Source organism: Argopecten irradians, chromosome 8, assembly GCF_041381155.1.
Source record: "Argopecten irradians isolate NY chromosome 8, Ai_NY, whole genome shotgun sequence".
Taxonomy (NCBI): domain Eukaryota; kingdom Metazoa; phylum Mollusca; class Bivalvia; order Pectinida; family Pectinidae; genus Argopecten; species Argopecten irradians.
In genome coordinates, this window is record NC_091141.1 from 30,893,552 (window position 1) to 30,919,794 (window position 26,243).

A 26,243-nucleotide genomic window follows, 5' to 3' on the forward strand; every position below is an offset into this window, starting at 1 on the left:
AGTTCTTTATTGACATGTATTTAATCAGAAACAAATACTTCTGTGTGAATATGCAAAAAAAAAAATCAATTGGACTTGTGGAATATTACACTAATCTGTTTACTTTAATTAGGGACATTATATTGGGAAGTACTCATATAATTTTAAGCTTTTTATTCCCATTGTGTTATGTCACTGTTTGTTATAAAGGGAAAAGGGCGGATCCTTAAGGGAAACCGAGAGTTATGTGGGAACAGGTCTCTCGTTGTACCGTGGGAGACACCGGTATGCTCGAATCTTTGGCTACCGGTTGTTACTGGGCTCTGGTCATACTACGGCCATTATTCCATTGATAATACTTTTCGATGAAGAAGCTTTATATAAATTCGGATTAACAGTATTTTATATTTGCGGGTGTTTTATGAATGTAGTCTGTGTATTAATGTCTAGTTAATTAGTTTGTGCTAATATGTGTAGCATAATAGAATAAAGGTCAATACGATACTTTCAAACGACAGCTTTGCGATAGGACATGCTGATTATTCGCCAAATCATCATCATCAATGCGATCAATGGTATACTTCAACTTTGACTTCTTTGAATGTAATGCGCTTTTAACGCAATGATATGACGGTGAAGAGCTTTGGCATTATCAATTAAACTGAATTGCATGAGCTACATTAGACATGAGCTTTCATAAGTCAGAGATACCATGATATTGAAGACAAAGTGACATTCATATCGGATATAGGTTGTTATTTCTATTGCAAACTGCCTCGAATAAAACATCAAGACGATATGTATGAAACACTGACAGGAAGTTCCAAGACGCTGATGAGTTAATAGATATTTGTAGATGGATAATGAACTGAGGATAATACATGTTTACTTAGAGAAAAAAATACACCAAATAAAAAAGTTGTTTTGTTAAGTAGTAAGTCAGATAACGTACGCAAATGAATTTAAGCATAATTAATGCTCGGCGTTTAAAAGTAGGAATAAATGTATGCACCGGCAAAAGGCGGTCTGCTATGTATACGGTGACAGAGGGACACATATATATGTATAGTCAATTATGTTTGTTACTATAATTGTAAGACGATAGTTTGCAGACATCAACTAATTTAAAATACTAAAGTACTGGCGCCATAATGACAGTGGTGTAATGTCATTAGGAGAGTCCCACATGCATCCCCCCCAAACCTCGGAACCCTTATGACCCTTATGTTAACCAATGTTTTAAAAGGTGTTAACATTGCATTAGTTGGGGTAAACGTCCGGTTATGACGTCATCAAGATGGCCGCCATCTCGAATTTCATTGAAAAGTGAAAAATAGTCTTAACATGGATATTTTTAAATCCAATTAGACAAATGATGTATCAAAATGACCTCTTATCAATCAATAAAAATAACAACAAAACCCAATGTTAACATTGCATCAAGTTGGCCGCCATCTCGAATTTTACAAATTTCACAAATACATATCAGGACCAAATAATCCAAGTTTGAAAGCCCAAAAATGGTATGTTTAGCAAATTGTTCATATTTGGCTTGACTCAGCAAAATGTATTGCAACAACAAACTATTATTCGTAGTTAGTTAGGTCACACACAGTAAAGGTAAATAGACACGTAATACCCAGACATTAAACACTACTACTTTCTATGCAAATCGTATGAATTCGTGTTTCTGCTACATGTTTATTGCTAATAGCCTCATTTTACTATATCATGATAGGAATTTATTAATATACAGTATCATATTTCAAGTATAAGTAATAAAGGGGAAACACTTTACGTCGTGCAATAAACCTAACAGTGCATTATTATAGTATCCAAGGTAGCCCCATAATGTCTTTACAAATATCAATAAACACATGTGAGGTGGGAGTTGGTTACGCTTTCATCTATGCGGTCGTCTACCTTATCCCTGCACCTTTACCCCACTTTGGCGGGGATTTCACTTAATATATACATTTTTTGTACTATTTGACAAGTGTTCTAATTATCTTTCTATTATGTTGTAATACGTACTTTGTTATTATTGTCACCTAACATTACGGAAGGTCGATTATGTTCATCGAATTCAGCATAATTATGTTAATATAATGTTTTATCAATATATTTATTTGAAACTTCTTTAATGTAAAGTATGTACCATTAAAAGCCAGAATGAATAGGACTATACTCAAGTATAAAATCCTTTATATTCAATGTATTTTAATCAGCATGAAATCGTTAAGAAAAAAAAAACAAAAGTGAGTTCAAATTATCTGTATAATTATTAGAAAACGTTTCACAAATCAATTAAGTATCCAATTAGGAACGTGTATGACCTTGTTAATATCCTATCAAACGAGATATTGTTCTAAAATAATTCCTAAGTTTTCATTTTCAAAATGTTCGAATCTTTTCTTTGGTATTCATAGTAGAATGTGGTTTTCAATTAAAACATAAATCAAAAGAGTGTCTGAGGTATCCTACGTAATCGTCTACCGTACAAACTTAATTTTGGGGGGATTCACTTAGATGCCATTGATGTACTAGACACTGTTCAATCCACAATGTTGCGATAGATGTGTCAAGCGTTTTTTTATATCAATTATGGTAACCGTCTCTTTAGTATAATTATTATGCTCATAAATGTTTACCTTCCAGTATTCTGGAAATAGCTCTTAGGTTTTTGTTTTTTGAAACATCCGACTAGTATGACATAAATCGCGTAGTTCCTTCAAAAGGAACATTAAGTATAGGAGAAACACCGAAAACTGTAGATTAGTCAAGATAATGGACAATGCGAGGCCCGATGGCACTCTGATGTACAATGCTAACTATGGCTATTGTGTAACTAATCTACAGCTACAGGTAAGGCCTTCAACCATCTTTGACACTGAACATGTCAGCACAGTAATTATAGTAATATATGTCTACTCTGGTCGTGCATGCATTGCATGAATTTTTCATGAAATTCCGTACCAATGTTATTACCAGAGAATTTTTTGTGAGTTTGAGTTCTCTTCATTCTGAGTGGAGCAGTACAAGAGGCAACATGGCAGACAGTACAGATCAGATAGTCAAACTATTTAAAATGATTATCAAATTTCCCATAACAGAGTTTATTTTGTGATATGTTAATTTAACTGCTCTTTATGTCAGAGGCAGACCATTCACTTGGATATAACTTGTCGGAAATCAACAAGATATGGAGGATTACCATGGAAACGTATTAATTTTGAATATACCGCTCAACATTATGAAATGAAGAATATGATTGGTCCTAAAACATAATATCAAGATTTAGTGGATTATAATGGAAACTACATTGAAATTCAGTGAACACGGCAAAGTGATGAAAAGAAAGCTTAAAATTTCAAATTTGTTCAGTAGGCTTTGTGTGATTCTTGGATAAGGAGTTATACCGAAATTATTCAATTTGGGAAACGTGGATTTATGTGTTACGTGTATGTATATTCAAGAAATCAAGCAATTAACAGTGAAATTATTGGGAAATATACCGGAAGCATTCATTCAATTTTCAAAGAAAGAAAGTACATATACCTATCTAAAATTAAAACATCATTGTAGGAATGCCTGTGCTGTCGAAATACTAAAGAGTCTTGATTTTCAACACAAGGAGTAATTTATGCGTTGTGGTTGATGCGATTGGATTTATGCCGATGTCCATGAATCAATATATAAAACAGAAAATATGTAATAATATGTATTATTGCAGTTTTCTATTACATTTATGTTGAATTTGATTACATTTATTTGTTATTTATCTGTCCAATTTTACAATGCTGCATGTTGTGTCACTCTCTACCTTTCATTGCACATTAGTTTACCTGGAACTGTAGATTAGTTGAAAATAATCTACAGCTACAGGTAAACTAATGTACAGTGAAAGGTGTACTAATCTACAGACAGAACAAGTACTTGAACAATAGTCTAAATAAAGTACTGGGGACAACAAAAGATGACATCATAGCCATGTTTTAAATCGAAATATACAAAACACTAACGGCGAGTTATACGATGTACGACGTTAACGAGAAAACACTGACAGTGGATGAAGATTGAATCCATGGAGATATTAATACCACTACGGAGGATTATTTTTATATATGACAATATTGTGTAATATATAACAATTCAAAAGCAGAACAATGCACTTGCCATTCTAGTATTTTACAGATTTTCTCTTATTTTTTGGGCAATTGACACATTTACACGTAGTAAAAAACGCAGTTTTATTATCATAATGTTATTAATACTATTTTCCATTTTAATACACTTTAATTAATTTAATCAATTTTATTTTCAAGATGGGAATTATATCTATATGCATGAAGGTACGACTGTGACATTATACTACATTTGTGTATTACCAGAACACTATTTACGACACCTGGTGCCAATACATGTAGCTTTGAGTTGTATGTATTATAACTGGGGGACAAATTGACATACTATTTTCTCTTTAATGATCTATTAATGTTTTACAGCCAACAGGTTCTATTGATGAATTAAAGTTTGAAAATCATTTACATGGACAGACAAACATGTATGATACCTTATAAACATTAGTTACAACACAAAGTGTATTCACTGTAAAGTTATTGTGTTTATACCTTATGTCTGTTTAGATGAAAATATACCTGCAGAAATCACTTTACCGTTGCTAATAACACAGTAGAAATGTAAAATGAAACTATAGAACAGACCTTTGTCTCATGGTCTGATTATGTATACTCATTTCACTGCACTTTGGATGTAAACATAATCATTTAGGCAGTAAATGTTTATGGCAGTACTGCCGATAATTATTCTCATCTCTTATTATAGTACTAAAATTAAAACGGATGCATTGTAAGTGATTGTATTCTTAAATTGTTGGCAACTCGTGGTGGTGAATAACAAATTAAAAGCTTTTCTTCATTTTTGGGTATGACAATTACGGCACATATTTTAGGTATGGAAGACGTATTCTTAATTCAAATTTAAATATATCATATATGTAAATAAGTATAACATTGATTCATTTTTTGTATTTGACTCCAGATAAGAAAAGTTGATGTAAAGTTTCCTATATATTTTGACCTAAATTTGTTGATATATATTCGGTGTATGTTGTATATTTCTCATTCAGTGTCAAGTATTTGTAACTACCATCGTTTTCAATATTATGATAGTGATCAGAAAAGTGTACGTATACATATATGTATACGTTTACCAAGTTGGTGCTAGGAATACCACTTAAAGATCTTAAATGTTAGTTTTTTATATTTTCAATTAAATATTAAATACACTTATTTTTCGAATACCCTATTTTATTTTGGGCTTTGATGTGTATTAGTGGTCATCGAGTAATGATCTCAACAGAAATTACAGAGTACTGTCAAATAAAACTAATAGAAAAAACAAAAAAACTTCCAGCACTTTCTTATACTTTTTAGATTTAAAACTAATTGTGACGGGAAGAAAAACGTTCATTGAAATACACATCCACTTCCAAAAGGAAGGACAAAGATTTCAAAACCACCTACTAAACCAAAGTGAAAAAAATACTTCATTTAATTCTTAGATTTAACGGCAGCTCCCTGAGTGATAATTTTATTAGTGATCAAGGGATAGTATTACATATGTTTCATAACTATGTTGTTATTGAACATAGATCGTTTACACACAAAAATACGTTCCTTAACTTTTAAACTTGCAGTCATGTTAACGGTCGTGTAATGTCATGGTTATACGCAATGTTTTCATACACACATGTAAACTGAAACATGATTATGACAATTCCCAATAAAATGTTTTTTTTCCTTTATGAGACATTGGAATTATGAGACATACTAATTTCAAAATTGTCAAAAAAAATGTTATTATGATACAATTATATCCAAATTAAGGGAACTAGTTTGAGTGTGCCAAACGTTCATGCTATAAGCAGTATCACCTAAAAAAACATATAATACATATATAAAACATAGAGTATGCTACGATATTTGTATACGTTTAAAAACGTTTATACAACAATCTATATAGCTAGTAGATAAGTAATAAGTGCAACAATTTCGAATTAATGTTATTGTGATGAAAGCAAATATAACACAAAAAGGTCAACAATAAAACAAGACAATACATCACCGTATAACTGTAGTAGGATACTCACAGGCTGAAAGAGAAGACAAATTAGGATTAGATAACAAACAATAAAGATTAACAGAGACGTAATACCCTGACATTAAACAGTATCACCCACTATTATATACATCAAAATTTGCTTTTTAAAGCTGCTATATAACTTCGAATAAAATAACAGAATGAATATTGAAGGAATTCGAGGCAGTTAAAAAAAGATAACAAAATTTGAATGGTTAATGAAATCGTTATATTGACAAGTAGAAATAAAAGGACCGGCAATAACCAGACATCAAACGGTGTCATTATGAAATACACTTTGAAAAAAATCAAGATGGTTTTAAACAGTGTATAAGATTTTTTTCCAAACAATGTAACGTCTAGGTTTATTTTATTAAATAAGTCTTTATCTATTTTTATATAAATATCAAAGAGGTTATTGTATATTATTGATTATGACATAGATAGATAGCTGTAATTTGTACGCGATGGAATTATGTACTTTTAACAACTCACATGCACGCAAATCGCAACAGATTATAATTTCGTATTTAAATTAATCTGCTTTCATTGGTCCTTTTAATTGTAACTGTTGTGCCGTGTTTGACAACATTTAGTTTAATGATTATTACCCATGTTTTCTTCTATAATTGTCTTTTATTTATTGTTTAACCATCAAGAATTTGGATAAAATAGCTTAAACAAAAACAAAATCATAAGTTTTTATAATATGTTGCATATTTATATTCCTTTATGAATATTTCAGACATGCTTACTCCCAACCTCACGTCAAGCTAGTTGTTAAAACAGTGTTTCCTATCTTTTATACCTATTATAACAGCAAAAATATCAAATATTCCAGCGTTTTATTATACTTTTATGATTTAAAACTATTTGTGGACTTAGAATATGTTCATTGAAATACACTTCTATTTCCAAAAGGAAGAAAAATACTTTAAAACCAATTATTAGGGATACTTACAACAAGCGGTATACGTATACACATACTGATACGGAGACGTATTTGACTGGGATCGATCATATACGTAATGTTTACCATACATTCTATAAAATCCTTTACTTCCTACATCTTTCGAGACTAATTTTCGACACAGTGTTACAAATATATAAATATGTCCGTATACCTATAGAGCCAAAGGCCTGTTGATCGATCAAAAATCAGGTGTTAAAACATTGAATACTCTTTTCAAGCATGCACTTTTATTCACTCATGTACAAATGCGACGTTCTTGACCCGAGTTTATATCTTGTAGTTGATTTAATTTCGAACTATAGAAAGTAAAGTCAAATACGTCCCCGTATCCGTATGCGTATACATATACCGCTTATTGTAAGTATCACTATTAAGCATGTACCGAACTTAAAGTTATACATGTACATTAATAACTCTTACTTTGAGCTTGATATTTCGGTTTTCACATATACCAACTGAGGAGCGCGGGGGATTATGCCACGCTTTGCGGCTCCCTGTTTGTGATTAAAAGGACTAGGTATGGTAAGGGTCTTTTGTGGCCCCCAATCCGCTATTTTTCAAAATTTGTTATTTTAAGAGGCTATTCTTGCATTTCAAATATTAACTACTGACCTGACATATTTAATAGTGCTATAAGGTAATATAACACTTCTAGTTGCCATGGCAACCATTTTCATTCTACACAAATTATGCAAAATGTAAAAAAAAATATCAGAATTGGCCTTTTTATGCAGTTTTTCATCTAGTTAACATAGAGCGCATTCTAGAACAAACTTTATATTTCTCAAAATAATGTATTCTGCGTGTCTGCTAATTCCCTTAAAATATAAAGTTTGTTCTAGGTTGTGCTCTATTGCTTTTAAAAGAAAAAAATCTTTAAAAAATATGACAAAAATTTTCAAATTTGCATAATTAATGTTCAGTTTCCATGGTTATATAGCAAAAATATACTTTCTTTCAACAAGAATATCATTAATTTTTTTATCAGGGGCGTATTCATTATTTCGATCGCAACAACTTAATTTCTAAATAGTATTACTTACTTTGAAATTTGGTAGATTTAGGGGCCAAAAAGAGCCATTACCATATCTAGTCCTTTAACCAAGTTGTTATACGAAACCGCACACTAATGACTATACAAAACCGGAATTTTGTGCGTACCATACACGTACACTATAGTCATAATATGCTCACTAAACATCATCGATTATGGCACAAAGGATGTATTTATGATAAATTTGAAGTGGTAGATCATTTTTGTTTTATCCGAATTCTTCATTAAATATATTATCTTAATGAAATGCATTCGAGATCATGAGATATTTTCATATATTCACGTATTTGTCTCAGTTTTGTACGGAAATGCAATCCAGATTACATGTTTGAATACAAATAAAGGAGACATTATTCTCATGTTCACATACAATTGTGGGATATCTTAAAATTTTACGCTTTCACTGTTCTAATTTTTTATTGGATTCGATAAACAAATGAAATAATGTCGAGTTTTTGAAGCGATTTAGCAGGTACAGTACCCATCTCATTTTTTGGGGTACGATTTTTCCAGAAGTAGATATCAAACAACCGGGGCCGGATCCCGTTACCATACAGTGGGTAAGTGTAGCTTCGACAAACTTGAAAACTTTTGTCAGATCTTTGAACTTGGTCAGACTAATACAATAGTAAGCTCCGTGTAGTTTTTGCGAAGCAAATTACATGTACATAACTCATACAAACGGACGGATATTTTAATATTGAGACAACAACAATGAATTTAAGAAATGAGAATGATAAGCAACTTGCTCACAGTAGTTGGGAAATATATTTCTTATCTGAGTGAAGAAAAAGAAAAAAAAATGAACAAAAAATGATCTAAATTAATTCCTTTGTTTTCGCTTTCAACGTATTCGAATCTTCTCATTGATAGTGCAAACTGTCGCGAATAGAACATGAAATGGAACATATGAAACATTGGTGATGAGTTTTACGATGTTTATAGGTGAAAACAAATTGTGGATGGATATTAAGTCCATATGAATACTTTATATTTACAACAAACAACACTCTTTACAACCTATGTGACTTTCTAAGTAGGATTCGATACTCAGATAAATTAAACACTATTCAATCGAATGTTTGAGGGATCCTGGGTAATCGTCTACATGTATCAACTAAAATTTGGAGAGGATTCACTAAGATACCATCAGTTGTACTAGTGTCCATTTTATAATGTTGCAATACGCAGATGTCTCTTTTGTCAATTATAACAAATGACTTATAGCCTCAGCATATTGTGTTATTTTTTTCTATTGTTTGCGTGGCTTGTTACTACCAAAGATAAGCTAGTGTTCTGGAAATATTTCTTAGATTTCCGCTTATGGAATGTCCGAGCAGTATGACATAAATTGCGTAGTTCTTTCGAATGAGACATGAAAACGAAATATATAAAACACTTAAGTGAGGTATACAACGTTAACGAGAGGTTTATAAGGATGTGATGAATTACGGTTGTATTACCATGCTATTCGGAATCCCTGTCCGCTCTAAGCGTCAAGTAGACGCTTGTAATGTTAAGCTATATGTAAGTAAAGCGTTCTAGGGCATAGGATTGTTGTAAATAGAGGGCGCTAATATCGTTGCCCGGTAGTATATAAAGCCGCGGTTTCAGCGAGAGTTTTTCTTATTGTTAGACGAGCTGTTGAAGCGAGAACACCTTCTAAGTTAACACAAGGTAAATGTAAATGTGCTTGAACAAGGCTTGCCTATATACGTCAGTTGTAAATAACTTACGGTAGAGTTGGGATCGGAGATTGACGTGCCTGAACAAGGCTTTCCTCCTCCGCCTTAAATACTCTGGAGAGTAAGTTGTAAACTGAGCCTTTGGATTGCTCGTGAATTATTGCGTTTACGTGAATGATTGAGAGTACTAGTGATTACTCTGTGAGTCCTCGGTAATATGTAATGATTGTGTGTGAATCATTGCTGGAGTGATTGCTCTGAGAGTACTCGGTAATCGTGAGTGCTCAGTAGCAGTGAGTACTGTGAGTACACAGTGATGATCTTGAGTACTCGGTAGCTCGGTTGTGTTAGGCCTTAAGAAAAGGTTCTTATAGATGATATTACATTGATTTTATCGTACTCTTATTATATATGTGCGAGTATGGATTATCGAATCACCCGAGGTAGGGGAGACTACCCGCATAGGCTTAACGATCACTCAGTCTTTGTTGATAATCATTTAATTGTTATACTGTTCTGTATGATTTATTCTGTTTGGATATTTTGAAGTTAGGTTATCATGATCACTCAGAGGCGCTGAGTAATCATTAGGATTGATATTGTCGATTACAATATTTAGGGATACTAGAGAGTATATAGGATCACAGCAAGGTCAGCTGTGTAATATATGTATATATTTGCACTGAGTAATTTGATAGGAACCGTACATAATGTAGACACTGTATAGATCATCGGTTAATTGTGACTGGTACGGACCCGATATATGTCACAATGATAGATAATTCGCAGTTGACGACGATTTTTTTCCTAAATATCTTAATATCATCTTATTATTATTTCTGGATATATAGTCAGTGTCTATATGTGTAGCATGATATAATAAAAGTCAATACCATATGTTCAAATGACAACTTTACATTAGAACAGATTAAGAATTTACCAAGACATCATTAATTCGGTCTATAGTATACATTAACTTTGACCTTTTGTAACACGAGGTTATGGCGATGAAGCGTTCTGATATTATCATTGAAACTGAAATGCATGAGCTACATTAAACATAGACTTTTATAATACGGGGATAACATGGCAGTGTAGACAAAGTGTTATTTACACCGGAGACAGAGGGATATAATTTGTTATTTCTGTTGCCTCGAATAAAACATCAAAACGATATGAATGAAACACTGACAGCGAGTTCCAAGACGTAAATTAATTAATGAATATTTATGGGTAGATAATGCGCTGAGGACAATACATTTTTACTTAAAGAAATAAAAATCTCCAAATAAAAAAAAAAAAAAATTCGGTTAGTCGGATGACGTTCTCTGATTAGTTTAAACATAATTAATGCTCGACGTTTACAATTAAGAATATAGAATAAAAATAAGAATATCCTGGCAGAGGACGGTCTGTTGAGTATACGGTGACAGAGGGATATACTCAGTTGTGACACTTGTTTTAATTGTCCTTGTAAAGAGATAGTTTGCAGATATCTACCAATTAAAAAGATCAAAGTACTAAAGTACTGGGGCCATATTGACAGTGGTGGATTTCCATGGTTACATCCGAGGTTGATAGAGAGGTATAATGATACTTAATTCAAATATGTTTATACTGAATATTACGCTTTTTTTTTAAAAAAAAACATCAATGTGATGTATTTTTAGTGTTTACATGCACACAGGTACTTTATATGTGCCAGAATGCTAAATATTATATTGATTTAGACAATTATTCAAAATGTCACACCTAATGTTAATAGTATTTATAACAAAAGTTCCTATGACGGCATTAAAATGAAGCATTAATCGTTATTAACATACCTCAAAATGGTATATATATATATATACCAGGGCCTAACCAGTAGGATGTGATGTTTGTCAATTTTAATGAATAATTTTTTGGGGGTAGGTAAATATATCCTAGTCTTTCACTTAATTATATACAGTTTATCACAGCTAACATACTTAAATATTCTCTTATCTTTTGTTAGTCTACATCATATCACTGACTGTTAAAGTTTATATCGCTGACTAGACCAATGATTTCTCATCACCATGGTTTTATCATATACTAATTGTGTGTAAGCTACAATATGCCTACATGTGTAATTAAAAACGGTACATTCCCCTTGCGTTTTCTTTCTTCTATTTTCCTTCTTTTATTTGTCTGTCTGTCTGTCTGTCTGTCTATGGGTGTGTATGTGTGTGCGAGTGGGAGAATGCTTGTTTGTGCGTTATGGCGTGCTATATATGTATGGATGTATTTATAGATCTATGTCCGTTATGCTATGTGTATGTATGTTATGGAGTTATCTATGTTTGTTATGTTATGTGTATGTATGTTATGGTGTTATCTATGTTTGTTATGCTATGTGTATGTATGTTATGGTGCTACTGTATCTATGTCCGTTATGCTATGTGTATGTATGTTATGGTGCTATCTATGTTTGTTATGTTATGTGTATGTATGTTATGCTATGCTACTGTGTGTGTGCATATTATGTATGCATACATAATGTATATATGTTGTATTTATTTGATATATATGTGTTGCTATAATATGTATGTGTGTATGCATGGTGTGTATGTATGGTGTGTATGCATGCAATGTATGTATGGATGTATACAGGCATGCATGTATATATGTATGTATGCATCCATGTATGTGTGTATGTATACATGCATGTATGTATGTTGTGTCATGCTATGTATGCATATGTTATGCATGGTGAAACTATGATTTGTCACGTTATATATGTGCATGTATATACATGTAGGTATGACTTAATAAAACGTAAAGCTTGATGTCTGAGTGTTGTAGATGACTGCGTATGTATGTGTTTGCTTGGTATCCATTTATGTATATTATGTAAACTGTTTGAAAATTAAAAAAAAAGTATTTACATCCATCATGGATAGATTAATGTCTTACTGTAGCTTGTAAATATCGGCACAATGTTAGGAAAAATGACAAATTTAAGATCCGAAACATAAATATTAAACATGTTCCATAAATTACCCCAGATCACCCTGTTACTCAACGTACGACACAAATATAATTGCAATAAAAAAGTGACTCATGAAAATAGCTGTACTTAGTTCCAAAATAAGCAATTGCCACTATATAAAACACAGTGTTCAATTACATACATTTTCTAAAAGTTCCATTAATTGTTTTACCAAAGTCTGCATGAATAATATTTTTGACATTCATATATGTTAATAAATTGATAATACTTTATAAAATATGATGAATAAATACACAAAGTATAATTGTGTTAATGAAATATTCGATAACGGGGTGATCTGTACATATTTACCGGACGCGTAGTCACTGAGGACATGTGTACATAAGGAAGTGTCCTGAATAAAATTTCAAGACACATAACAGGTTTAATAGCATATGAGCTATTGTAATGTTAATAAAAAAAAGAAAAAAAAATGTTTCAGTTGATACCAGGTGTATATCTATAAATCCCTGAATGTTGTCACTGTTTTCAGTTCTATACTAATCATACAACTTTGTGTAACGGCACTGTAAACATATCTCAGAGGTGGGAGAAGGTGAAGAATCCAGGAGAGGAAGATATTCTCAATATACCCGGGTACTACGGGGAGCCAAATGGGACATTTGTGACTTTGTACACGATATCCAATTTTGTGTAGACAAAAATGAATTTTGTTCAACAAAAATGAGTTCAGATTAACAAAATTTATAACATATTACAAAAATTAGTTTTGTTATATAAACAATATTTCAGTGGACAAAAGTCATGACGAAATAAGCAAAGTAAAGTTGGACAGTTATTCGTTTTTTGTAGACAAAATTCAATTTTGTGTGCACTTTTGTGTGCACAAAATTGAACTCTGTTGTAACAAAATCACTTTCGTCTTACAAATTTTCTTTTTTTTTATAATCACTTCATTTCCGTAATGACATAAATAAATGTTGTTAAACAAAATTATCTTTCAGTGGACAAAAGGCCATTTTGTTATGACAAATTTTATTTTTGTGGACAGAATTCATTTTCGTCTTGACAGAATTCAATTTCGTCTAGACAAAATTAATTTTCCTCAGTCAAGTATGCAAATGAGTCCATGTTTGACCTTTACTTGTAAGCTGCTAACCGATTGGTTGAAACGCTTACAGTTCGCTCATTCTTTGGCGAAGGGTAACCAGACTTGGAAGTTGTGATAGTGAACGAATATTTGTTGAATATGTACGTAATCATTGCGCTTATGACAATTCATGTGCATTTCCCTTGAAACACTATTATCCATAGAGTATCCATTTCTGTATGTACGTAATCGGCTTGTACTTGATATCGTAACCCCCTCCCATTCTACTAGGCCAATAAATTATATTCCAGAACATGCGCCTTTCACAAGAAGTCGGGACATATTCCGCTGATCAATGTTGGTACATTTGTATATTAAACATCCACAAGAATGAAACGGATGTTACAAACACAGGTGCTTGCGGTCTTCATCCCGTCTTTTCCTCTAAAACAATATAGAGACAACTGCCAATCTTTGAATCCGATATAAAGGCAATCTATAAACTGAGTTATGATACTATACCCAATGAGAGGCCACTTTACAAAATCGTGATGAGACAGTTCATTTACATATGTCCATATTTGGATTCGGTAACAAAGTTTATTTTTGTGACAAGAAATTGAATTTTGTGTTCTATTTTCACTTTTGTCTAACAAAACTCAATTTCGTCCATAAAAATTGATTTTGTCATGACAGAAATGAATTTTGTGTAAACAAAATTGAATTTCGTTTTCAATGTTCACTTTTGTCTAACAAAACTCAATTTCGTCCACAAAAATGAATTTTGTCATAACATAAATTAATTTTGTGTAGACAAAAATGAATTTTGTGTGCTGGAAGATAATTTTGTAAGACGAACATGATTTTGTTGTGACAGAATTAAATTTGTGTACACAAAATTGATTTTGATTATAACAAGATAAAGTCCCAATTGGCGCCCCGTAGGTACTGGTAAAACAAGACTGACGCATTGTTTTGGTCTTTTAACAGCGTCAAAGTGATTCTGATAGTCACATTCGAGGTTTGACTTAAAAGTTTTCAATTCTTGATTGACATTATGTATTTTATCAGAAACAAATATTTTTGTGTGAATACCCAATGTTATACCTGTTGATTTTATATACAAAATAATTCTTAATAGGACTTGTGGAATATCCCACTAATTTGTTTGCTTTAATATCGGGACATTTTATTGGGGAGTATTTACATAATTATAAGCTTTTCATGGTCATTGTATGATGACGCTGTTTGTTAATAAGGGAGAGGGGCGGATCCCAGAGGGAGACAGTGAGTGATATGGGAACCGGTCTCTCGTTGTACTGTGGGAAAAACGGGTATGCTCGGTTCTTTGGCTACCAGTTCTTACTGGGTTCTTGTCGTACTGCGGTCATTTTGATAATACATTGATGATACTGTTCGATGAAGATGATTAAGATAAATTCAGATTAACAGTATTTCATATTTTTGGGTTGTTTTATGTGTATGAAGTCTGTGTATTAATGTCTTGATAATTAGTTTGTGTTAATATGTGTAGCATAATAAAATAAAAGTATATACCATACGTTCAAATGACAACTTTACGATATGACAGGTTAATAATTCGCCAATACATCATTACTGCGGTCTATAGTATGCATCAACTTTGACTTCTTTGAATTTTAATACGTTTTAAGACAATGTTATGGCGGTGAAGTGTTTTGAAATTATCAATTAAACCGAAATGCAGGAACTACATTAAGCATGGCCTTTCATAACTCGGAAATGACATGACAATGTAGACAAAGCGATATTTACCTTATATAGTATGTTAGGTAATAAGTCAAATGATGTACACACATTAGTAAAAATATAATTAATGTTCAACGTTTAGATATAGGAATAAATATATCCACTGATATAGGTCGGTCTGCTATGTATACGGTGACAGAGGGATACACATATATGTAAAGTCAATTATGACAATTGTTGGTTACTATAATTGTAAAGAGAGAGTTTGCAAACATTAACTTATTAAAAATACTAATGCACTGGGACCATAGTGACGATGATATAGTTACATCCAAGGTTTTCTGACATACAGGTACATCAAACTTAATTGCAATATGTTTACACTGAATATCTTGCGTTTGGAATCATCAATGTGAAGCATTGCCCTAGTGTTTACATGCAGACAAGTACCTTATATGGGTCAGAATGGAGAATGCTAAAATTTTGTATTGATTTTTAACATTTTTTTTAACAATGTTAAATACGTTCATGTAATGAGTATAGAAAACGAATTAGTACCCGTTATCAGCATAGAATGGCTTATACCTGTACAAAATGTATATACCAGGGTAAAACCAGTAGGTTGCAGATGTATGTCCATTTGAATGAATTAAGACAGATTCTGGGGGTGGGTGAATACAACACACAGGAATTAGCACAAAAAAAAATTCAATACATCACCATGTAACTGTAGTATGATACTCACAAAGTCCTGAAAAAAAAAAAAGAAGAAAAAAACGTAAGAAGTAGGTCACACAAACTAAAGGTAAATACACCGGTAATATCAAGACATTAAACAGCAACTCTCTATTCAAATCACATGAATTCGTGTTGAAGCTTTCTTGCTAATAGTCCCATTTTACGGTGTAACTCTAGGAATTAACTATTTTTTATTAATTTTTAATAGGTAGGTTCATATTTCAATTATGAGTAATAAAGGGAAAACGCTTTTCGTCAGGCAATAACTCTATCAGTGCATTATTATAGCATATATGCATGTCTTTGCAAGTCAGGTATAAATAAAAGCATGTAATATGGAAGTAGGTTACGCTTTCATCTATGTCGTCGTCTACCTTGTCCCTATACGTGTAGCTCACTTTGATGGAGGATTTCACTTACTATATATCATCGGACAAGCGTTCTAATTATCCTTCTATTATGTTTCAATACACAAATTGTTTTTTATTGTCACGTACCATTACGGAAAGTCTATTATGTTCATTGAAATTCAGCATAATTATGTTAATGTAGTGTTTCATCGATGTATTTGTTTGAAAGTTCTTTAATGTAAAGTATGTACACTTTTAAAACCATACTGGATAGGACGACTATATTCCAGTATAACATCCGTTATTAGTCATTTTAGTGCGCCTTTTTATTTAATGTATTTTAATCAGCTTGGGTTCGTTAAGAAAACAGAAATGAGTTCATATTATCTGTAATTCTTAGAAAACGTTCCACAAATCAATTTAGTATCCAATTAGGAACATGTCTGACATTGTTAATATCCTATCAAACAAGATATTATTCTAAAAAAAGTTCTTAGGTTTCCATTTTCAAAATGTTCGAATCTTTTCTTTGGTATTGTATAGTACAATATGGTTTTCTAAAGTAGGATTCGAAACTCATGTTAATTAAAATTTTAAAATTTATTTGTAATTCAAATGAATGTTATGAGGATCCTACGTAATCGTCTACTTTATAAACTAATCTTTAGGAGGATTCACGTAGATGCCATTGATGTACTAGACATTGTTCATTCACAATGTTGAGATACACTTATGAAGTGTTTTTATATCAATTATGGTAACCGACTTTAGTATAATTATTATGCTAATACATGTTTATCTACCAGTGTTCTGGGAATAGTTCGTAGGTTTTTGTTTTTGAAATACAAATGTATCCGACTAGTATGACATAAATCGCGTAGTTCCTTCGAATGGAGCATTTAATCGAAATATACAAAACACTAACAGCGAGTTATACAATGTACGACGTTAACGAGATAACAGTGACAGTGAATAAAGAATACACGCAGAGGTATACTAGTACTATTACCAATGGTTGCTTAAATATATGAAAATATTGTGTAATATATAACAATGCAAAAGCAGAACAATAAACACACCATTCAAAATGTCAGCTATTATACAGTTTTTCTCTTCTCCTTTTCTGCGATCGACACATTTACACATGGCAAAAATTAAAACAAAACACATTGTTTTATTATGTTATTGATACTTTTTTCCCATTTTTAAATTCCGTTTGATTAATTTTATGCCAAGTGATTACCTACTCTTTGAGCTGGCGCATAGTCATAACATTAAAGTGATTTCCGCATGAATCCCTGGTACCTTAAATTGAAATGTAAGTGGAAATAACTATCTTTGTGCACGAATAAGTCGCCAAGACAACTTTAATACGGTGTATAGTATACATCAATTTTGAGTTCTTTGAATGTAATGCGTTTTTAACGCAATGTTATGGAGGTGAAGTGATTTGATATTATCAATTAAACTGCAATTCATGACCTACATTAAACATGGCCTTTTATAACTCACAGATGTCATGACAATGAAGACAAAGTGACATTTATACCGGATATAGGCTGTTATTTCTATTGCAAACTTCCTCGAATAAAACATCAAAACGATATGTATGGAACACTGCCAGAGAGTTCAAAGACGCTGATGAGTTATTAAACATGTGTGTATGGATAATGAACGAATGATAATACATGTTTAATTAAAGAAACAAATAGACCAAATAAAAGATTAATTTTGTTAAGTAATAAGTCAGATGATGTTATCAAAGTAGTTTAGATATAATTAATGTTCAGCGTTTAAAAAAAAGGAATCAATGTATCCACTGATAGAGGGCGGTCTGCTATGTATACGGTGACAGAGGGATACACAGATATGTATAGTCAATTATGACAATTGTTTGTTACTATAATTGTAAAGAGATAGTTTGCAGACATTTACCAATTAAAAATACTAAAGTGCTGGGGCCATAATGACAGTGGTGTAATGACATGATTACATCCAAGGTTAACAGACATACAGGTATAATCAAACTTAATAAAAATATGATTACACTGAATAACTCGCTATTGGAAACATCAGTGTGAAGCATTTCCCTAGTGTTTGCATACACACAAGTACCTAATAGGGGTCAAAATGAAGAATGCTCAAATGTTATATTGATTTAACATCTAGTTATATATAAATCCGAATGTTAAATACGTTCATGTCACGAGTATAAAAAACTAAGTATTAATCGTTATTAGCATAGAATAGTTTTTACATGTGTATGCCATGGCCAAACCAGTAGGCATTCAAGGTAGCCCCAGGCATGTCTTTAGTATCAATAAATGCATTTGGGGTGGGAGTGGGTTACGTTTGCATCTATGCCGTCGTCTAATTCATACCTATACCTTTATATCACCTTTTTAATTTTCCTTCTATTATGTTGCAATACTAGTGGAGCGGCTAAGCATGAAAATCGTTCAAATTTTGAAGAAAGCATGAAAGGACATCAGGTTTCAGGAACAAAATGGACCCCAAAAGTTCACGGTCCCTGGCGGCAGCCATTTTGGTTTTCAAAATGGCCTAAAAATATACACCTTCTGCGACCCATACCATACGTTCTATACCAGCTAGACCCAAACTTTAAACGTATGCACCCATATTATTGATGCTTAGGAACATTTTGATGGCGTTTAACTTCAATGAGAAGAACCGCCATTTTCAATTTCAAGATGGTCGCCATTTTGCGAGCTATATCTGTATAAACTACATCTAATTGATTAAGCTTACTTTAAGCAAATAAACACATGCAAATAAAGTGAGAGTATCCATATTTTTTGAGGTGTTTAATACATAAATATTTTGATTCTTATTTTAATTTATACGGCAATGTTGGATTTCAAAATAACCGCCATTTCGAAATCCAACATTGCTGTATAGATAGATAGATTTTCTTTATTTCCTCTTTTCAGAGATTTCATACCTATTTTACATTTCAATTAAAACAAATCGATATTTAGTTTATAATTTCAAAATCATATTTTCAAAGTAAAGAGTTCATATGTACAATTAGTGATGGAAGTAGGTCAGCAATTTTTATCATCATTATTTCCAATCAATAATGATCAAGAGGAATATCCACCTGGCTTCCAAGTAGAGATTGACATTGCTTTTCCTCTGAAAGGTGGTCGAATGTTACATATTCTATAACTTCTAAGAAGTTTACAAGAAAGTCTATTATTTTATCGCGACTATAGAACAGTGCCGGTCACTGGATAAGAAAGTGCGTAGTAATATTGTCCAAATTCTTCCCACATAGTCTACATACTACAATGCTACGTTCGTACCGATACGAGAGTTTGATTAACTCGCCAATGTTCCATGTGTGGTTAGGATAAACAATACTCAGTATCCAGAGTGGATTAGGACCACAGACAGAGTGGATGCTGGCGTAGGTTTTGAGCACAATCGAATTATCCATAGCGTCCGCCCATTTATTGAAGTAGAATTTTTCTACAATTCTCGTGGCAATGCTTCGCGAGGAATTGCGAGTGGGACAAAAACCATGGTATACAAAGTCAAACAGAACTGATGCTACATTAAGCCTGTGTGCGGTTGCAAATATATCTTGAATAAAGCTTTCCGCGAGAAGCATCTTGTTTCCGAATATGAAAGCACAAACACGAATAATGAAGAGAGTTTTCCACACATATTTACTGCTTGCAGCACAAAGTTTGTTCCAAAATAGCATCTTCCCTTTATCAACCTCGCCAGCAATGTCAAGTAGTCCAATAGCGCGAGTTGTTACAAGTGTAGGTGAAGTTTGTTCGAAGCCTTGGCATCTCCGGGCATCATATCGTTCAACGCCGCAGAGTTCCTGCTGAGAGTATTGCATAGGGTTAGCCCACAATTCTGATCCATACAATGTCGTGTCTCACCCTTTTGTAATAAATTTAAATTCCGGAATACCCATTACGGAGTCCGGTTCAGGAAGTGGACTTTTATTATCGACCGCACGAAAAAGAACTGGGAAAGAGAAACGTCATGTTTTGGACAGAATTAGAACAGAGTCCTTAATAGTCTAAAGGGTAAATACAAACTGTGATTGTGAATGATACTCTATAAGATATTATCTCTAATTACGTGATTTGCATTTGTATTATTATGCCGCGCTGTTTACCTAGCTATAGCTTAATTCAGCGTCGGCTGAAAACATGTGTTACACGCTACTGTAAGGTAATACTATGTTTGTTTCTGTTTACAGTTTTTTACTCCGTCTCAGGACAGAGCTGCTGACAATCAAGAGAAATTGAATAAAATGTTTGAAAACTTAGAACCCATACTTTGTCAGTACAGTAAAAAAACCTAGACGAAAGTAGGACTCGGCACACTGAATCCCCGATACATCTCGCCCCAAACATGAGCGATATTTCGTCTACTCGCGCCTCGCGGCCCCCTTATAACGAAATTACCTCAGAAACTGTTCCTGATCATACTATCTCTCAGAACCAGCTCAGTGCTGAACACTCACACGATAAAGCGGAGGAAAATTATGTAATTAACAAGCTATTTCAGCCCCCTTATATCAACCCTGAGCGTCGTGTCATTAAACCTACAGAAAAAGCTCAAGATATATATGAACAGGAAGTACAGAAATATACCGCGAAGGTAAGATCTATTCGCAATGACATAGAAAGTGTAATCCTGAACTATGCCACCAGTTCAAAAATTAACACAAGCCTCGTGCTTTAGCACCGTGAAAACCTTCTTCGCATAGCCAATATCTATGCTTCTCATATACATTGTTTTATGGAATTCCTTGAGAGAAAAAACACAGAAGAAAGCAGACTTTAATACACGTCACAAAAGATGATACATAGTAGTATAGAAGCTAAGATGTCTACAGTCTTAAATGAGATGGACCATATTTGTGTTAGCATTAAGGGCACAGTGGACAAACCCCCTTCAATTAAAACCAGTAAATATCTCAGTGTACTACAAGAGTCATATGTAAGAAGTAATAATTCTGGTACCAGCATGCGAAGTAAGTCCAGCTCAAGCCTCGCTAGCCACAGAGCCAAAGCCCTGTAAGCTAAAGCTCGCTTAGACTTTGAATACAAGCTTAAGCTGCAGAGAGCTATACTGGAGGAGGAAGATACAAAACAAAAAGCTACATCTGACAGAAAGAAGGCACAACTCACTGCAGACATTCATCTCCTAAATCCGAAAAATTAGGTCGCAACTGCCAAAGCAAATCTAAGAGCCTATGAAGAAGATTCTGAAGGCGAGAGCAGTACCAGATTGAGCTCTGTACCAGAACTGGATTCGATAAAACGTACTGAACAATACATACAGGAACATTTTAATGAACAGTCTGTCTGTAACGTGAGTATACAAAAGCACCAATCCTCAAACATCGAGCCCATGCCTGATATGAATCCTAATTCTAACGGTCCGGAAAATGTTTCGGGCCCTATCAGTGAACTACGCGCTACGGCTCAGGGGTTAGTTCTCCTAAGCAACTAGGTTTGAAACCTTCGGACAAGCGTCCCTATGTTCCGGCATCGAACTATGAACTTGAGGCTGATCCCCATGTGCCTCTCGCACCTATGCATCGCCACCACTCCTCTCTACCAATGCACCTCATTCTCCGCCAAACCTATCATACACCCAGGAGTCAATACCACGCCCACCATCTGCCATGATGGCCCCATCGACCTACATACCCAGGCCAGTTGAGACCGAGCGAATAGACTTAAATCGCAAACAGGAGTCCGACCCAACAGATACTGTCACTTCATCCGGCATGCGTGAAATTACCAAATATATCATGAAAATAGATCTCCTTCTTCACAGGCTAACAACCTATAATGATAAGCCAGAATACTACTCAGCATGGAAGAGTGGCTTCAAAGCAGTTATCTCTGACCTGGAAGTGACCCCAGCCGAGAAAATAGAACTGCTCGTAAAATATCTCGGTAACGAGTCAAAACGACACGCTGAGAGCCTTAGATCCTCTAATGCCGTCAACCCATCGTCCGGACTCATCAGGGTTTGGCAACGACTCGATGAGAGATATGGTGCCTCAATGCGTGATAAGCTCACAAACTTCCCCAAACTTAACAATAAAGACACAAAGTGCCTACATGACCTAGCGGATATCCTATCAGAGATTGAATCAATAAAGGAGCAAGATAACTACTGTTCCCTTATGGCCTACTACGACTCATCAGTCGGCGTAATTCCTATTGTTGAAAAACTCCCCCCCTACATGCAATCCAAGTGGACAGATCGCGCGGCACGCTATAAGAAGGATAACACTGTGGGATTCCCGCCATTCAAGGTTTTCTGCAACTTTGTGCGCGAATTTAGTAGTCGAGCCAACGACCCTAGCCTAATCTACAAAAAATGAAAACAAAACTCAGGTACACACTGAGAAAGGCAAGAAATCTACTATTCCTGTCGTATCTACAAGGAAAACGGACATTCCATCCGAGAGTGATAATATCTTACAGTCTTATACTCAACAGGAGAACCTGTGTCCTATTCATAATACTAGACATACTCTCAATGAATGCAGAGCCTTCCAACAAAAACCAATAGCAGAAAGGCGCCAGTTTATGAAGGAAAAGGGTATCTGTTTTCGGTGTTGCAAGGCAAATAGACATATTGCGAAAGATTGCAAAGAAAAATATGTGCTCTGTTCCCGCTGTAAAAGTACTTCGAACTGTACTGCCCTACATATTTCTAGCCCAACTAGCACGACTACTAAAGGACAACCTTCTGTATCCAACATCGTGAGCGACCATGGTGGGGGGATCTACCATGCAAGGATATTTCATCAGATGTTAATGCCAAATGTACACAGTTGTGCGGTAAAAACAAAAACGGAAAATCATGCGCAAAGACGGTTCTTGCTAGAGTCTACCCAAAGAATCTCCAGAACGCCAAATCCTCCTATATGTTATTATAGACGATCAAAGTAACAGGTCGCTAGCTACCACAAGCTTCTTTTAAACATTCCAGGAATGTGGTTGTGAATCAGAATACGTGATCTCATCATGTTCCGGTCAATTCGTTACTTCTGGACGCAGGGCATCTGGCTACATGATCGAATCCATGGATGGATCAGCAAGCATGAACCTACCTACTCTGATTGAATGTAACGAGATTCCTAATGCCCGGGATGAAATACCAACCCAAGAAGTCACTTGGTATCAAGATCACTTAAGAGACATATCAAAGAATATCCCGCAACTCCAAGATGGGACAGAAATCATGCTGCTTATAGGCCGTGACCTCATTGAAGCCCATCACGTATTAGATCAGCGTCTGGGTCCCAAAGGCACTCCATTTGCCCAAAGACTAAATCTAGGATGGGTTGTCATCGGAGAAGTCTGCTTAGGGATCACCCATGATCCGAACTTCGTCCAAGTTAGTAAAACTCAAATACTCGGAAAGGGTCGTCTTACAATCCTGTCGCCATGCACAAGCTCGCTCCACGTAAATGACTCGGTCTTTCGCAGGACCCCAGACGACGACAAACCTGGCCTTTCCGTTGAAGATAGAGAATTTATGGAAATCATGGAAGGAAAAATGGAAAGAAATAAAAACGGAAACTCGGAGCCCCTCTCCCTTTTCGCCGCAACGGACAGCCCCTTCCGAACAACAGGTCACAAGCCATGGACAGAGCCAAATCCTTGACTCGAAACCTAAGAAGGAACCAAGAAAAAAAGGAACGCTTTTGTTTGTTCATGAAGAACATGTTGGATCACGGTCATGGAGAGATAGCGCCACCTATTTCGAACTCATTGGAACAATGGTATCTACCCATATTTGGAGTATACCATAAGAAGAAAACATCACAGATTCGCATTTTATTTGACTCCTCGGCCACATACAAAGGCGTCTCCCTCAACAGTGCTCTTCTCACAGGACCTGACCTCACCAGCAGCCTTCTCAGTATTCTCATTCGTTTTCGCAAGGAAAGAGTGGCCTTTGTAGCAGACATTCAACAAATGTTTCACTGTTTCTTTGTTACGGAAGAACATAGGAACTTTCTTCGGTTTCTCTGGCATTCTGAAAATGACCCAGACAAACCACTGACTGAATACCGGATGAAGGTACATACATTTGGCAACGCCCCCTCCCCGGCCATAGCAACGGTTGGCCTTCGGAAATCGGTTGAAATCAACAAGGACAGATATGGTGAGGACGTTTATGATTTCGTCAACAACAATTTTTACGTTGATGATGGCCTGAATAGTGAAATAACGATGCCATGCTTGAAGCTCACAGGATAGTCTTCAATGCCAATAATGGCGTTATAAAGACATGTAATTACCTTCAAAAGATGTTCTTCCCCATATCTAATATGTTCTGCTAAGAGGTAGTCATGCCCACTTGCCTTTCCATTTTGCATGTCTTTCAAGGCATTTGACACCTCTTGTTCGGTTATGCGCTTCATACATACATTGTCGGGGTTAAAATAACCGTTACTATGCAACGTACTGATTTAAGAGTCAGTTTCTAGCTTATGTTCGGCATCATAGTGATCGTTTTCAGATACCCGAGAAAGCTTAATGTAATGCCCCGTCCAGAACAAGCGATTTGCATCCACGTCACGTGAAATTGCGCAATTAATTCGCAACTCTGAGGATTCATGAAATTTTATTTTTCTCACCCGGATCGCTTTGTAAAAAATTCCGTTATCAACTTCAGCTGATTTTTGGAGTTCATTCAGCTCGTCCTTCTCGTATTGGTGTCGAGCGGCCGCCGAGAGAGCTTTTACGAAGGCACGCTTACATTGCTTGTACAAATATTATACATACCATTAATCTCTGAACCAATCTGAATAGATAAATAGACTTCTCTATCATAAAGTACGCACACTTTAAAGTCATAATGAATAGGACTATACTCCTGTACTCTAGCATCCGTTATTCGTCTTTTTAATGCTTCTTTTATTTACTGTATTTTAATCAGCTTGAGTCCGTTAAGAAAACAGCAATGAAAAATTATTAGAAAACGTTTCACAAATTAATTGATTGTCTGATAAGGAACATGTCTGACCTTGTTAGTATCATTTCTATATAAATATTGTTCTAAAATAGTACGTAGGTTTTCACTTTCAAAATGTCTTTGGTATTGCATAGTACAATGTGGTTTCCTTAAGTAGGACTCGTTACTCACATAAATTAAAATTATAAATTTAAATATAATTCAAATGAATGTTTGGAGGATTCTACGTAATCGTCTACCTTATAAACTAACCTTTGGGAGGATTCAGTTAGATGCCATTGATGTAATATTTGTACACTGTTTATTTCACAATGTTGCGAGTGTTTGATTTTGGTAATCGAGTTTAGTATAATGTTTATGCTAATACATGTTTATCTACCAGTATTCTGGGAATAGTTCTTAGGTTTTTGTTTTTTGAAATACCCTACTTGTATGACATTAATCGTCAAGTTCCTTCGAATGGAGCATTTAATCGAAATATAGAAAGCACTAACAGCGAGTTACGCAATG

The 26,243-nt window shown here is 34.3% G+C and overlaps 1 protein-coding gene across 1 annotated transcript; it reads left to right on the plus strand.

Moving 5' to 3' along the window:
* Positions 1 to 24,475: 24,475 nt before the first annotated feature.
* On the plus strand, positions 24,476 to 25,015 carry LOC138329831 (uncharacterized). Its single transcript, XM_069277122.1, has one exon. It carries the CDS (start codon positions 24,476 to 24,478, stop codon positions 25,013 to 25,015), a length of 540 nt encoding a protein of 179 aa, XP_069133223.1.
* Positions 25,016 to 26,243: the final 1,228 nt, after the last annotated feature.

What these genes read in the sequence shown, in the direction of transcription:
- LOC138329831 (XM_069277122.1), top strand. Translation starts at nt 24,476, where the DNA reads ATGTTGGATCACGGTCATGGAGAGATAGCGCCACCTATTTCGAACTCA.